The sequence below is a fragment of the Lonchura striata genome, chromosome 3 (assembly GCF_046129695.1).
Source record: "Lonchura striata isolate bLonStr1 chromosome 3, bLonStr1.mat, whole genome shotgun sequence".
Lineage (NCBI taxonomy): Eukaryota > Metazoa > Chordata > Aves > Passeriformes > Estrildidae > Lonchura > Lonchura striata.
In genome coordinates, this window is record NC_134605.1 from 110,247,127 (window position 1) to 110,263,139 (window position 16,013).

A 16,013-nucleotide genomic window follows, 5' to 3' on the forward strand; every position below is an offset into this window, starting at 1 on the left:
CCGCTCAACACCCGTTCCTAAGGAAAGCCCCATGAGGAAGGCTTATGGATGGATCCTGCTGAGCCTGGCAATTCCTCATCTCTTAGAAAACTTCCTGCTCAAAGGGAAAGAAGGAAAGAAGTCACATTTCCTACCTGCAGAGCCTTGCCCTATGGACTGGATCACATGAGAGCCACATGGACCGGTTGGGGATTCCCACATGGACATCTCTAATCTCAAGCAAGCCAGACACAACATGACCCAGCACTTAGAGCCAGGGCAGCCACTGCCACCTGACATCCCACAGTGCCAGAGGAGAGAGGGTTCTGCTTCACAGCCCTCAGGAGCAGAAGAAATGCAGCTTAAACTCTTCACACCAGCCAGTTCGGCGAGCAGAGAAGGGAAAGGTCGGACAAATATCCAACCTGGACACAACACTGAGGGGCCCTGGGGCATCGAAGATCTCCCCTTCCCATTCCTTCACAGTCCTGAATCCCTGGAGTCTCTTTGCCACCTCTCCCATGTGGACAAGGCAGTGCAAGAGAGGTCTGAGCACTGGGTGTGCCAGCACCAAATGGCAAAATTCCCCAGGCTAACAGCACAAAAACCATGAGGTGAGACTGGAGTTACTGCACTTAAATCACCCTAAACGTGTTGAGGAGCACGGTTAAAACCTTAAATACTAAAAAAAAAAAAAAAAAAAAAAAAAAAAAAAAAAAAAAATCCTTAAATCCTTAAATATTAAGCATTAGATTCACTCGTGCCAGATGTAGATGTGCACAAGCTGAATACAGCTGTTTTAGGGAGTACAAAGAGACTGACAAACACAGATTTGAGCAGCCTGCAAAAGGATTTTTATTTTTTTTTTAAGAAAATAAAAACATATATGTTTGTTTGTAAATATCCAATTAACTAATATTTTGCAACACGGCTGGTGAAGCTGGCAAGGCTGCAAAACCCGGAGCAGGAGAAGAGAGGGTGAGGCAAGGCTTCCTTTGCATTTCCTCTCCAGACACACAGCCAGCGATCAGCATTCACTTGCTGACATCTAGTGACAGGAACAAGCATCGGGGTCCTGCCTGGAAGATTGTTTTCCCCAGGCTCCCTCTGCCACCAACCACCCAGTGAGTTCTGAACACAGCCTGGATCAATGTGATTACATTTTAGTATGCTATTCTCCCTGCAATAACCAGGGTGCCCCGTTTTGTGCTTTATTATTTTCCAGCACTCAAGCACCGTGGTTTTTTTCTGTTTAAAATTACAATCTGTTTTGTGGTCTGTGCCTAGGCCTGTTTAAAACAAAGAAAACTGAGCTCTTTCTGCCTTCTTGTTGTCTCTTTTTGAGTGCTTGTGGTTGAGTCCTAAAGCTGTTTTTCTTTCTCCCTTCCATCCTTTTTAGTATTTGTCATGGCACTGGAACTAGAGGACGTTTAAGGTTCCTTCAGCCAAAATATTTCTGGGATTCTATAAAAGGAAGCGTTCAAAAGGACAGGAATAAATTTAGAATTTGGGAGTAAGTGAGGCTGAAAGAGAGCACCTGGATGCCTCTTGTCCCAGCCCTTGCTCAAAAGAATGTTAAATTTCATGGTGGGGTGGCTTCTTGGCAAATAATTTATCCAACTTCTATTTTGGAGGATGGATATTCCACACACCTTTGATCAAACCCATATGAATTTACCTTGATGGACACTCTAACTTTGCCACCTTTTTTTCACACCCACAAAGAATAAGAGGTCATGGATCTCTGGTCACCTGCATACTGGATGTCTGGACAGCCTCAGAACAGCAAATATTTCTGCAGATCTCCAGATCTTCTCCAACTTCACAGCTTTGAAGGGGCTGAAATATTAACCTTCTGAATCTTGGAATCCCTGAATCACAGCACCATTTAGGTTGGAAAAGGTCTCCAAGAGTGCAGAGTCCAAGCTTTGACTGCTCCTCATCTTGTCACCCAGACCAGAGCACTGAGAGCCACATCCAGTCATTCCTTGGACAACTCCAGGGATGGGGACTCCACCAAGGAGTCAAACACCAAGGTGAATTTCCATGTTTAGAATTTGGGGAATGGTACATGGCTCAGAGCTGAGACTTAAAAGCCTTAAATTCTGCCTTTTGCAGATCTGAGAAGCCTAATTCTGAGCCTTCCGTAGGAAAAGGAGGGAATGTATCTTGTCCCAGAAAATGCTCGTTTTGAAGAGTTAGTTCCAAAATTCAGGCAGGGTTATTTCTCTCAAAGAGAGATGTGGAGATCATCATGTCTCTCTCCAGTTAAGGAGGATGCTCTGGTCATGATGGATGATCCCATCCTCCTCTCAAGGAAGTCAAATCCTTATCTCCAGCTTCCCAAAGGTATGAACTGGCCATGGTCTGTCATTTGTTCACCCTTCCAGTCATTCAACCTTTTCCTTCTACACCTTTACTCCACCGAGGCCATCCTACCACGTAACCAAAACACAAAATCTGTGTGGCTACAGAATCAAAGAATTGTTAAGGTTGGAAAAGATCTTTAAGATAATCATGTCCCACCATCATCTCTCCAACACTATGTTCACCACTAAACCCTGTCCTCAAGTGCCACATCCACACATATTTTTTAACACTTTCAGGAATGATGACTCCACTGCTTCCTTGCCCACCGTCTTCCAAAGCTTGAAAACACTTTATGTGAAAAAAGTTTTCTAATATCTAAACTGAAACTTGCCTGATGCAACTTGAGACAGTTTCCTCAGAAGAAAAGGCCTTTAAGAGAGTTTAATTCATTAAGATGATTATGATGGCTAAGAGTTGCTTGGGTACCCAACCCTGCAGTCCATATGCATGTCTTACATGGAGAGTTTCCCAAGGAAAAACTGCTGTGAGGAAACAATGTCATGCAAGTGTGGCCACAGGCACATGCTGGATCTAGTCCAATGTCCATGGCCACTGACACAAAAATTCACCCTGACACCATCTGTCCTCAGACTGAGTTCAAAAAACAGAATTCATATCTTCATGGAATTATTACAGTTGGAAAAGACCTACAAGATCATCAAGTCCAAACTTTGTCAGTGCTCTGTTAATTCCTTTTCTCTCTCCAGGGCTGCTCCTTGTTCCCCTGGGATGAGATACACTAGGACTCCCCATTTTGGGTAAAAGGTTTAGCGGATATTTTTATCACAATGACAGTTTCTGAGTTTTAACTGACCTTGTAGGCGTGGGGCAAGGCAGCTCAGCTCAGTCACTGTCATGTTGCCCAGGAGTTCACAGCTGGTGCCACAGACTGTGACCCAAGTCTTTCCTGGGGAAAATCCAGTTCCACGCAGGTAAACTTGTCCTCCATTCAAGCCACCTTAGAAAAGAACAGAAAATGGGATTTAAGACGGAGCCTGATAGCTAGCTCTCAACAAAAGGTTTTTTTCTTAATTCATAATTTTTGCTTTCATGACAAAAAGCCCACATCACTGCAGTGCCTCACACAAAACCCTGTGGAGGAGCTGCAGCAACCCTCCATGACTTACCCCAGTTGTGACGTGCAGCTGTGACTGTCAGATGAGAAATGAACATCAGGCTGGAGGAAGCCCATCCCCTGGGAATATCCAGGCCCAGCACAGGGTACTCGCCCACAGGGAGCAGAGGAGCTGTGCATTGCAACACGGAGTGACTGATGGTGATGTTGCTGCAAGGAAAATCTCCAGTAAACACCTGGATAATGTCCACCTCTGTGACCTGTGATACTGTCAAAGTTAAAAGGAGACCAGTGGAAACAAGTGAAAGGAAAGCTGGGGTAAATTCCTCACTGTAACTTATTGTTCCAAGGTAATAGGACTGCCCGTCTACTTTCAGACTCAGAGCCCTCGTGCCTTTCCCCGGAGGCACCGTGCACTGGATGAACACACAGGTGATGTTGAGAACAAAGCAAGGGTGATGGTCTATGAGGACTGAAGTCATCCTCTTTCCCTTCAGAGCCAACCCAGCTAAGCTGAGCAGGCCTCCCCCATTGGTGCTGAAATCCCGTGGGTAAAACTGGTACACCCAAGGCAGGATGGTGAGAAGGTTGGATGTCCCTCTGAAACAAGCACGGCCACTTTTCCCGCTGGATATGGAAATGTTGTGTTCCCCTGGGTCCAGGCAGGCTGTCTGGCACTTGATGATGGTCTCGTTCCAAAACGTCACCTTGCAGCCAGAGCTGTTATCCACATGTACCACGGGGCTGTCACCCTGCCATGCCAGCCTCTGTCCTTTGATTGTCATGTGGGTGGATGTCCCGTTGGTCTTCCAGGTCACCAGATGTACCAGAGGGGTCCAGTGCTCCTGAAGGTGGAGTGTACAGCCCCCAAGGCACACACTGCGGACCCCATTGACAACCACAGTGACACTGAGAGCCCGAGATGCCTCAGCCAGCCAGTGAGGGTGCAAAGGGTGAGCCCCTGGAAGGACAACACAGCTGATGGAGTCATTGTCAGACTTCTGGATCTCACAGGAGTAATTACTCTCCAGGCTGACTTGTGTCAAATTCCTCCTGGATTTCAAAGCAATACCAATTATAGTGAGCAACATCCCACCACAGATTGATCCTTGTGATGGGAATATGGAGGTTATCTGTGGAGTTATTGTGAGGGACTGCTGCCTTGCTGTCACTTGAGCATATCCCAGCTGCCTCTGGATGACCTGGATGGGGAAAGTCCCAGGTTCCAGGTTGTTCAGTGGCAAAGAGCACTGATAAGACGTTGCAGACTGGCTGCCCCATTGCAACTCCAGCTGACACTCACTGTGTCCAAGTCTAGCCACAGATCCAGTGATGTTTATTCCCTGAATGCTCAAGAGCAGGCTGCCATCTGTGATTTCTGTTTCAACAGCAGTAACGAGGGGAGTCAAAGCTCTTTGGTAGTTAAAGGTGGTGGTGGTGGTCCTATTTGCAAAGAGAGCTTGTTGAAATGACCCACTGCTGATGGCTACATTTACTCTGACAGAGATGTCACGTGAATCTTCATTAGACAAATTAGCAGCTGGTGGGGTCAGGCACCAAACTGTCTCTTCTTCCAGGTGAGTAACTGTACAGGTTTGATTGTCCATTGACACAGAAACCAGGGCAAGATTTTGGCTAAAGCCCACCCCAGAGATTGTGAGCAGTGTTCCACCTAGGAGCAAAGCAAAATAAGGAAGAAGGGTATTTAATGCAGAAGAGGAATTCAATACTATCTCTGAACCATCTCAAAGCACTATCTTTAAGGTCCCTTCCAACACAAATCTTTTATGATAAAGCTGATAAGCATGACAGGCTGAAGGAAAGAAATAAAATCCTTTTTTTTTTGGACAAGACAGCTAGAAACAATAGCAGCCATACATCAGGATAATCCCACGTGGACAAGAGGCTAAGGGAACGAGTAGTCAGGGATCTTTGTGGCAGTAAATGACTGTAGAAAGCCATCACAGAAATGGAAAAAGCTGCTGTGAAAGACCCCTGAGAGTAAACAGAGGCTGAATTCTTCATGGAATGGGACTGTCCCCACAGGTGAGTGGGGAGGTAGTTTGTTTCCAGTGCCCACAGGGAAGAAGAATGCAATTGTGAATATTTTCAAACTTAGTGTCAGATTTCATAGAATCACCAAATGGTTTGGGTTGTAAGGGGCCTTAAAGACCACCTCCTTCCAAAGCCCTGCCATGGGCAGGGACACCTCCCATTATCCCAGGTTGCTCCAAACCCATCCAAGTTGCTCCTGATTACTTCCAGGGATGGGGCAGCCACAGCTTCTCCAGGCCTCCTGTGCCAGGGCTGCACCACCCTCACAGGGAAAAGCCCACCCAAAGGCTCTGTCCATGTTCCTTTTGTTTGTAGTACTGGTACTCCCAGTGTCCTGCCCTGCTTCAACCTCTTTAACCGTAAAGCCCATTCTCTTCCTTTTCCCATGATCTAGCTGAAAAAATAAGTTGGTTTATGATGAGGTTTCTTTTAAGTGAGCCCAAATCCTTAACCCAGATACACACACAAGTGTTAGAGACAACAAAAGATTACAGCTAAGGGGGAAGGGACTGGTGCTTTTTGCAGCAAAGAGGTTTTAATTCAGCTTAAACCATTCATAAACCCACAACCAAAGGGTTAATCAGTTCTTATTTAATTTTCAATTTACCCTGAAATATAGATAGAAGGGTAAAACTTCTTTATATTTTGTAGTATGGCTTAATCTTCAAAACTGATAGGATTTGCTCTCCAAGCTCTATCCACTCTCTCATCTTTCAAGGCTTGAGCACTTCACAAACTATTGAACTAATCACATACCACAAAGCCTCTGAATTTTTGTGTCTTTAAATGTGTTTTGAGCCTGGGAGAGCAATCTGTGGAGGACCTGAGGTTGTAGCACAAGAATTTCTCTGTCTTCTATAAAAGCATTTCTAAGGCCTCATGTAAAATTCACTACAGGGATTCAACTCTCCTCCACCACCAGCCAAATGACAAAATAAATCAACCACCCCAAATATGCTTTTTGAGATTTAAAGTAAAACTTTTCTTTTTAATTCAGTGATGTTCTGCTCAGAAACACACTTAAATTATTTCCAATGTCTAAAAGCTTAGAACGGCATTAATAAATATTTCCCTTTTGATTAAAATTAACATTGAAAAAGGGGTTTTTTTATTTTGTCCTTTCAACATAACAAAAATGAACATCCCTTTTGGGATCACTTCAAATTATTGTTTGCTTCAAACCACAATTGTACTCTGCTTTCCACCTAACTTTCACATGGAAAACCTTGAAAGATGGGGGCAAAATGACTGAAAGAAACAGCACAGATGAGCCAGGTGTGGGTGTGCTTTGTTTTCCCAACAGGAACATGCAAGGATACATGAGCAAACACTCGGGGAAATCAAATTCAAAGCACAGGGAGCCCTGAGCCAGCCAACCAGATGGAGGGATGCTCACTACAATCCCACATTTCCAGACCGCTGCTGTCTGCCAGTTGATGCCTGCATAATAAAGGGTCACAGATTCAAAACCCCCTCATTTAAACGGATGTGAAATGGGATGCACTTTCCATTCCTGCAGGAAAACTGCCCTTGATCCCTTTAACCTCCATAAGTGACTGCAGATGTACCCATGCTGTTTACCCAGAACAGAGCCACAACACGGCTCGATGCTGAAGATCTCGAAGAGGTACTGGATTAATGGCTCAACCCTGCAAAACACAACCAACACAGAAAGGATTTGGGGCAGTTAGGGCTATTCTTTTATTTTTTCCTTCCTGTTGCAGTGCTTTTCTTTTTTACAACTCCCAGAAAGCCAAGCATTCATCTGGCACATCCCCTTTGTTTGATGTCACAATAACAAGACCACCCAACACCCCAAATTTTTCCATGTGGTTTAGAATCACAGAATGGTTTGGGTTGGAAGGGATCTTAAAGATCAACTCATTCTAACCCCACTGTCCCTGGGAAGGGACACATTTGAGCTAAATCTGTCACGAACACTCTCTTATCAATTGGCAACTTGTGGGCCAAATTTAGTCCAAGTGAATTGCCCATCAAAGGAAGCAAGAATAAGGATTTTTTTGGCAAGCAGACCCCACTGTATCTATGCCCAAGAGAAATGCATTGAAAAGGTATCACAGCTGCCCTCTCTCCTCACTCCCTCCCACCAAAGAATGGAGTACACTGAACAAAAGGAAACCCAGACATGAGCTCCTGAAGCCCACCCAGATAAAGTTACAGCTCTAGTTCTGTCCCATCTACATCTATTTTTCTTCATCACCCTGCTTTCAAAAACATCCCCTTCCCTAAAAAGACAAGTTAGAGAAGGGATCTTCCCAATCCTGCAATCCAGCCCACCAGAGCTCAGAGTCCTCTCCTGGGAATACCCATCTCCTTCCAATCTATCCCTGGAGATGAAGTGATGGTGCTGTTAACAGACTCCAGTACCAAGTGGGATGAATCCCTGTGTGTCATCCCACCAACCACAATTTTTCTCCTTCTGAGGTTCATTAACATTACAAGCATCTTAAGTTGGGTTTTGAGCAATAAAAACACCTCATTTCTCCCCAGTATTTTCATTTCAAGATCACTCCTGGCAGCTGCCATGGCAGAGGAACAAAACTGTGTTGCTTTTGAATACATTCCTATGTCCCAATTTCAGGTCAGCATTCCCCCACATTTTAATTCATTTATATTACATTTATCTAGGCATGAACTTGAAGTGTCACCTTAGGAAATGGAAATATCATCATTTAAAAATTCTCCAAACAAAGCATTTTTGCATTGTTCAAACTAGCTTTTGTTTTTCTGATGAAAAGTGTTTCTTTTCTTCTGCTGTTTTCCTACAGCAGGATTTATCTGCATTTGACCTGAATCTGCGAATACCTTTGATTGCCTGAATATGCATTTTTCATCAAATCAACTGTTTTTTCCTAAAATGTTTCTCTCCTGCCTCCTACTGATCCAAGGGAAGTTAATTAACTAGCATTATCAGTTTGCTGAGTCGGGTTCCACAGATAAATAAATGCCTTGATAATTATTCATAATTTCATACCACACTTCAGCATTCACCTTTAGGTACAGAATTTGTGAAAAACCCAAGCCTTCCTTTTCAGATTAACCCTAAAACACCTAATAGGATGGAGAATGAAACTTCTAAGCCAAATACAGACCTGTTTGAAGTGAGAGCAATGCCATTGATGAGGACAGAAATATTGTACCACCCTGCAGGCAGAGCTGGAAGTGTCACATTAACCCCACACTCTGTCTGCGCCTGGATCTGTGGCCATGAGTCCCCAATTTGGACCTTGACATCTGAGCCCTGGTAGTTGGCAAACTGGGATATTCCAATGTGAAGCTCCTCACCTCCTGCAGAGAAAGGAAGGGAATTTTTTCAGTGTTTCTGGGAATGGCTATTTTAGCACACATGACCATGGCCTGAAGAAGAGTGTAGTCCAATCATGCCAGAATAGTCCAGCCCTGCCCATCAGCCCAAACCCAGCAGTGCTTCTGTGTCCAACTCAATCTCTCCTGCAGAAGGTCACCAGCTATCAGGGCTGTCTTGAGATATCAGCAGAACTTGGTTATGACCACTCTCAGCAACACTCAATACGATAGGATAGGATTCATGTCCCCCTTACCATAAATGTCTGCCCTAAAAATATCTGAACCTGATAAAAACCAAATACAGGGGTTTTTTTAAGCTCTGCAGCTGAGGGGTTCTGGGATTTTTTTTTTTTTTTAATCCCTGATAAACTGTCTATAGCCTGTTTTTCAGAATTATGGACCCATGTAATAATAACAGGAGCCTTCCACAGTAAAATGAAAATTTCCTTGGGTACCTAAAGTCAGATGTGATTGTCATGGTTTAACCCCAGATGTCATTTCAGCCCCACACATCTGCTCTCTCCTTCCCCTGCAGTGGGTGGGGGACAGAATTGGAAGCATAAAAGGGAGAAAATTTGTGGGTGGAGATAAAAATAGTTTAATAGGTAAAGCAAAAGTTATGTGTGCAAAGCAAAATGAGGACTTCATTCTCTGCTTCCCATGGGCAGGCAGGTGTTCAGCCATTCCAGCAGGGCTCCATCACATGGAATGGTGACTTGGGAAGACAAAATGCCATTGCTCTGTCTCCCTCTTCCTTTCTTGGCTTTATAAACTGAACATGAGCAGCTTGGTCTAGGATAATCCCTTGGGTCTGTCGGGATCAGCTGTCCTGGCTGTGTCCCCTCCCAAATCCGTGTCCACCCCCAGCCCATGCACACTGTTTTCAACATGAACTCAAAACACAGCCCCACATGACTCACTACAAAAATAAATAATTCCAGGGAAAACGAGCTCTGCTCCAAAGCACCTTATTTTCAGCAATCATGACTCCCTCTCCTATTTAAGCTGCTCTGTGTCAATCTGTGTTCAGATGATAAAGGATACTTTCCTTTATTAGTGCACATTGCACTAACAGGAAAGGACAAAGCCAAGAGATGAGGGATTTTCATAACTTTAAATTCTTCTGAAATAGTTTAAAAAATAAGGTGGTATCTATCAGTCCAAATAAAGGCATTTTCCCCAATAGCTCTATCAGTGGTCAGTGAAAAGAGACTTTATGCCATGATTCATCCTATTGCAAGACACACAAAAGAGCTGTGGCAAATTCCACCACAGAAACATCTATTTATCTTCAATGACCATGCAAAACATCTAAACATTGAGCACAGGGATGTGTTTAGGAGGTGAAGTTCATCCTCCTGTCTCCCCTGAAAGGATGAAGGAAGGAGGAAGAAGCAGGAGAGCCTGTACAAAGCTTCCCTCACCTACCTGCTCCTCTAAGCAAGTCTTGGAGCTGATACTTTTCAATTCTGCATTCACAAAGACTCAAATAAAGTTTGAAAGCCCGAGAAGTTGAATATGTTAATAACATGAACTCTTTGGACTCTTGGTCAATTGTCAGCTTAATCCCAGATGCCTGGAAGGCATCAGTGTAATTTATTTATTCTTTTTATTATATAGAAGGAAAATTATATTAAAAGACGAAGCCGTGGTGGTTCTGAATAGGAGATTGAACTCAGCCCCACCACAGCTCATGAGACACTGTAACATTAAGGAATTCTTTGCACCTGAGCTGCCCGCGGCTACAAAAACCTCCCCTTGGTGCTGTGGTATCTGAATAATATTCAGATGATAAAGGACGTTTTCTCTTATTTATGCATTCTGGAGTAATAGAAAATGACAAGGGCATTTGGGGAAAAATGAACAGAAATGCTGGGAGTGCACAAGGAATTTTGGCACAGGCAGTCACCTAACCCTGTAAGTCCCCAACAAGTCCAACCGAATTTGGGAGCTGTGGGTAGCTTTGAGGTGTTCACTGGAGAGGTTGCAAAAATAGAGAAAAAGGTCAGATTATTATATTCTTGGAGGAATGGGAATGGGATAGGTAAGAAAACAGGAATATTTCTGTCTTCCTCCCATCTCCTTCCCCACTGTCTCAGATACCACATAACTGGTGTTGGTTTGCCATGCAGAAATGTGCTAAATTTTCCTAAGAGGCTTGTTTGGAAGTGGACATCATTCACTATTTATGCTTTCTATTCCCTACACACAGCCAAAATCTTGAGGGAAATGTGGGGTGAAAAAACACCAAAAAACCCAAACAACCCCAAACAGAAACTTTGAAAATACAGGAATGGCAAAAACTCTGTAAGATCTAATTAGGATTTTGTCCCCATTAATTCTGTGAAGTCTATGTTCATATTCTAAAGTAAAACATCACAAGGTCAAAAAGGAAGGAACAGTTTGGCTTGGAAATGGGAACTAAGAGAAAGAAAAGTTGCCTATCCACTGCTTTCAGTAACCTAAAATGCACATGATGCTCTTTATGGTCGAACCCCTGGGGATCCTGGAGAAGGACACTCTCCAGAGCTCATTTCTCCTGTCATGGATGAATGTGTTACTAAGAAATACAGAATCATTGAATACTCTGAGTTGGAAGGGGCCCACAAGGATCATCAAAGTTCAGCTCCCAACCCTGTACAGGACAGACCTGAGAATCCCACCCTGTACCTGAGAGAGTTGTGCAAACATTAGTTGAGCTCTGGCAGCCTTGGGGCTGTGACCATTCCCTGGGAAGATTGTTTAGTGCCCAACCACCCTCTGAGTGGAAAACCATTTCTTCATACCCAGCCTAAACATTCCTGACACAGCCTCATGCCATTCCATTGTTTCCAGTCACTGCATGAATGGATGGGATCGTTTCAGAGCAGAGTTAGAGAAACCTGACACAAAAGCAGGACTATACTGAACCTCATATCCTGTGGACATCATCCATACCATAGGGCAAGCAACTCATTACCTCATATATGCTAGTGAAAAATCAATTAAAAACCAACCATAACTGACCAGGACTAGCAGAAAATACAGGAACTAAAATTTTAAAGAAAACAAACAAAAAGTGTCAGATCCAACTTTATAGATTTATAAATTCCCTCTGCCCCAGCACCATCAGCACTAGCAACCCTTCTCCAGAAGATGCCCAATATACATCTGCATTTTCACCTGCTATGCCACTTCTGTTCCTGCTCAGGGATACAAGTTCAGGGTTTAAGGAAGGATCATACTGGAACAAATTGGTTACTGTTGTTGACTTGTACCCAAAAATCAGTGTCACATGGACAGCAGCATCCTCTGCCCCCTAGGAAGAGAGAGAAAGAAAATGTCAGAGATAAGAGAGAACCAAATTTAAAAAAAAAAAGTTATTTCCTATGTTCCTGCATCTCCCATACAAAACTCAGGCACATGGCACTGATGAAACTTGCACATACACCAGACTCTACTTAAATATTTACAGTTATGTTGACTTTAAAGAGCATCTACGGGGATTTAGAAACCTTAAAACAACACCAAACTATGCAGATTTGGATTTGCTATATCCATGCAAGTACATTAAACTAGTAAATAAAATTCCAGACTAACTATACAGTTTTTAATTTGTAACATTCTTACTAAATTAAGGAGATTGCTTTTTTCACTGGTTTTCTTATATCTCCTATTCATCTATTTTTAACTAAGCTGGTCTAATCTGTATAGAGTCCACAGTAAACTGCCCACAGACAAGATTTGGCTGAGGGGCTACACTATGCCCTTCCCTGGTGTAGCTCAGGCCAGGAATACATAGGAAGTCACATTGGATTCTGGCTGCTCCCCAAAGTGTGGTTTCTTACCCGAGAAGGAACTTTACATTGAATTCTTGTTGAATTTCTGCCCTCCTCCAAAACTGGGCAAGGCTGGGATCCAAACAACACTGCATTTACCCCTTCCAGATTGGTGCCCTTGAGAGTCACTCTAAGTCCTCCTAAAACAAAGAATTATTCCATGATATTCGACGTGTAGGATGTTTTAATAAACAAATCATTATTTGTTTATAGATGACTACAAAAGCTTCACAGCTGAGCTGATGATGATCTGTTCCACCTTGCTGTGCCTGACTCCCTCTCTTGCACCAGAGATCCTTCTTGCCTTATTTGAATTTGAATTATTTGAATTCTGCTCCACAATACAGGGTGACTGGGGTTTTTTTCTCGGTTTATTTTTTAATGACATACTTATTTAAACCAGCAAGCCCTGGCCTGTGATCTCCCCCTTAGACAGATCCCCAGCCCAAGAAAGAAATAAGGAAGGAAGGAAGAAGCACTAAGAATGGAAAATGAGCTTAACGCAGCAGGTGCTCTCGCAGTTCAAACAGCTGCCAAGCTCCCTGCTGTCAGAAAAGCCTGTAGCATGTGTCTAGGAAACTTGGGATAGAAAGGGGACTTGGCAGGGCTGGAGACTCGGAGTTGTGAGGGAAGTCACGGAGGGATTCGTTCCGTGGAGCGCTGAGCAAGCTCAGCTCTCCTCCGTGCCAGACCGAGCCTCTCCAATCCCACGCGGGATCACGCCCGACACAAGTCAGACTTGGGCTTGATCTTTCTTCAGCGTCCAATTCCATAGAGCCAAGGTGCCCCTTTGCTTTTCCAAGTGATTAAAAGACTCAGGGATATTTCAAAGAGAAACAGGAAAGAGAACAGGAGTGGGCATTAATGGCCATTCTAAGCTGGAGTTTGTGCTTTGGTGCGATTCAAAGAAACTTTCAAAAAAAAAATGAAGTACTTGAATCTTAGAGGTTTTTCTCTAGCTCTCAGCACTGCAGAATTTTAGGATTAGGGCTGGACAGACTGCTCAGACAGGCTAATTAATGCACTGTTTATTTGTATTTATTAGCATTGCTATATTGTAAACCTACTGAGCTTTTATCCCTCTTTTCACACATGATGTAACCAATCTTCTATGTTAGAATAATTATATATTAATGAAAAATTCCCTTGCAAGCTTTCCTGAAATTACCTATTCCTGCTAATTCCTTAAACCACCAGAGAATTATAGAAGTTTAGACTTGATTTCCTGTGGCTGGCAGCAAATCCAGGCCAACAAGAGCAATCAGATACATTAACAGCAAGGTCCTGCTATTCACTGGAACATGGGAGTATCTTTAGAAAGGCATTCCATGCTTCTAGAGTTAGGTCATGGGGATCTCCCAGCATGGCACCACTGAGACCAGGGATATTTTGACAAGGGGGAGCTGAAGCAGTAAAGTACACGGTGCTTTTTTGCCTTTCCATCGTGTAACATTAAATTTGCAGAGTCAGAAAGAGCAAGAAGTGAAAACTGAAGCCGCTTCTAATGAAAGAGTTGTCAGATAAGGAGCTTGAGATTTAGAGTTCAGAATCCATGAGTGTTGTGTAAAGACTGATGCTGTTAAGTTTTGATATCTACATTATATCTATATGCAGTGAAATACTGCCTGTGTGCACTTTACAATGAGATTGAAGAGAGGTATTTGAAATGGGAGAAATTAAAAACACAGATGGAAGCTGTAATTCTTTCCAATTATGAGCATTCCAGGCACATGTAATGTAAGACAGCATTATTCTTGCTTTCTTTTTAATGAGTGACAGATCACTGTAATTGGGAGGAGCAGATTTGCCAGCAAAGGAAAGGAGAAGCAAAGCCCAAGCACTAAAATTTGCCATTGCTGGATTGTTTTAAGAGTCGTTTGGAGGTGTTTGGGTTGTCTATGAATTAAAAGTGATTCTTAAACTTAGTGTGCCATGACCCTCTCATTAGGGAAAAAAATGGTAGTAAAAGAGTCAGAATCATTTTCTTTCTGCATTCCTTGCTGCTTGAAAACAAAGGATAATCTGAGACTGTCATTCACTGTACAGCCCAAGTGTGTCAAGAGTGTTTGCCACATTTCTCATTGGGTTAAGGAGACACTTTCAAAAACAACAAAAAAAATTTTTGAAGATCTTGTCTTCAGGTGTAGAATTTATCAATCTTTATTTCCTCTTCTGTTTCAAGGAGAGGAGGTATAATGGGAAGGGAAGGAGATTCAGTTTAGCTTTAGCTTCTCTAAGTTTCTTAGCTTTGTACCTAAACACAGGTGAGTTTTCCATTTTATTCCTCAGAACATGAATTTGCTTCAATGAGGCTGAGATTAACCAGAGTTCAGCCATTTCATAATCACAGAATCATAGGATCCTTTAGTTTTGAAAAACCCTCTAAGATCAATAAGTCCAGCCAGTAACCCAGCACTGCCAGGCCTACCACTAACCCATGTCCTCAGGTGCCAGGTCTACACATCTTTCAAATCCCTCTAGGGATGGTGACTCCACCAAAGCCCTGAGCAACTTGTTCCAGGGATTGGCAACCATTCCAGTGAAGAAATTTTCCCTAATTTTCCACTCTAATTAGACCTGAATAATTCAAATACTACAAAGCTATGAGTCAAATGGATATGGGAGGATGAAACACTAATGGTTTGCAGAAATGAATGTATCTGCACTTGAATATATAAATTCCCAAACAAAACTACTCAGGAAACTGGTTGCCTGAACGAAGAGCTGAAGTGATTCTGTCAGTCTTTAGGTCATTTTAGACTGTGCTTTGGAGCACACACAGTGTGTCCAGCCATGAAATTTCGTCTTCATCTGGTGAAAATCTTGGCAGTGAAAGTACAGGAGAACCAAAACACGCCACAACAAGGACAAAGCAGGAAGCAGCTCCCTTGGAGGGTTCACACCTACCAAGCTCTGAAATCGAAGGAGGTTCAACAGCTCCCAGTGTTGGCTGGACTGTGAGGAAGATTCCTTGTCCTGTGGTGCCACCAAGAGCAAAGCCATGAGGTGTCACCAGCAGCGTCACCGGGTAGATCCCGACCGGCAGCCTCGGCACCTGGCAAACCACTCGGGTTTGATTCAGAGATGTGACGTGGCAGCTCCTCCTGTCCACCTCCACCTGCAGGGCCAGCTGCCCCTCACCAAAGCCAGCTCCCCTGAGAACCACTGTGGCCTGGGACCCCTCACCTGAAGGAATAGAATCATCAAGGTCACTCACAAATTTTGGCCTAGCAATGCCCAGAATTTAAATTCAGCCAACAGTGAAAAGTTTCTAACAGCTTCAACAGGATATCCCGAAAACTACACCACTGGTTATATCTCACTGCTCCACATAACAGCAATTCCTGCCTGTCCCTGTCCAGCTGTTACATTTTTCCTTATTTTTTTAT

General features: G+C 43.4%; 1 protein-coding gene across 1 annotated transcript in view; it reads right to left on the reverse strand.

Moving 5' to 3' along the window:
* PKHD1 (PKHD1 ciliary IPT domain containing fibrocystin/polyductin) overlaps nt 1-16,013 on the reverse strand; it is a 232,400-nt gene that overhangs the window by 187,493 nt on the left and 28,894 nt on the right. The window contains exons 26-32 of the mRNA XM_077781772.1: nt 15,532-15,810; nt 12,634-12,764; nt 11,969-12,104; nt 8,593-8,788; nt 7,061-7,128; nt 3,477-5,096; nt 3,164-3,307 (exon numbers count right to left, since the gene is read on the reverse strand). Of these exons, the coding sequence (XP_077637898.1) occupies nt 3,164-3,307; nt 3,477-5,096; nt 7,061-7,128; nt 8,593-8,788; nt 11,969-12,104; nt 12,634-12,764; nt 15,532-15,810 (2,574 nt within the window). The remainder of the gene's footprint in view (nt 1-3,163; nt 3,308-3,476; nt 5,097-7,060; nt 7,129-8,592; nt 8,789-11,968; nt 12,105-12,633; nt 12,765-15,531; nt 15,811-16,013) is intronic.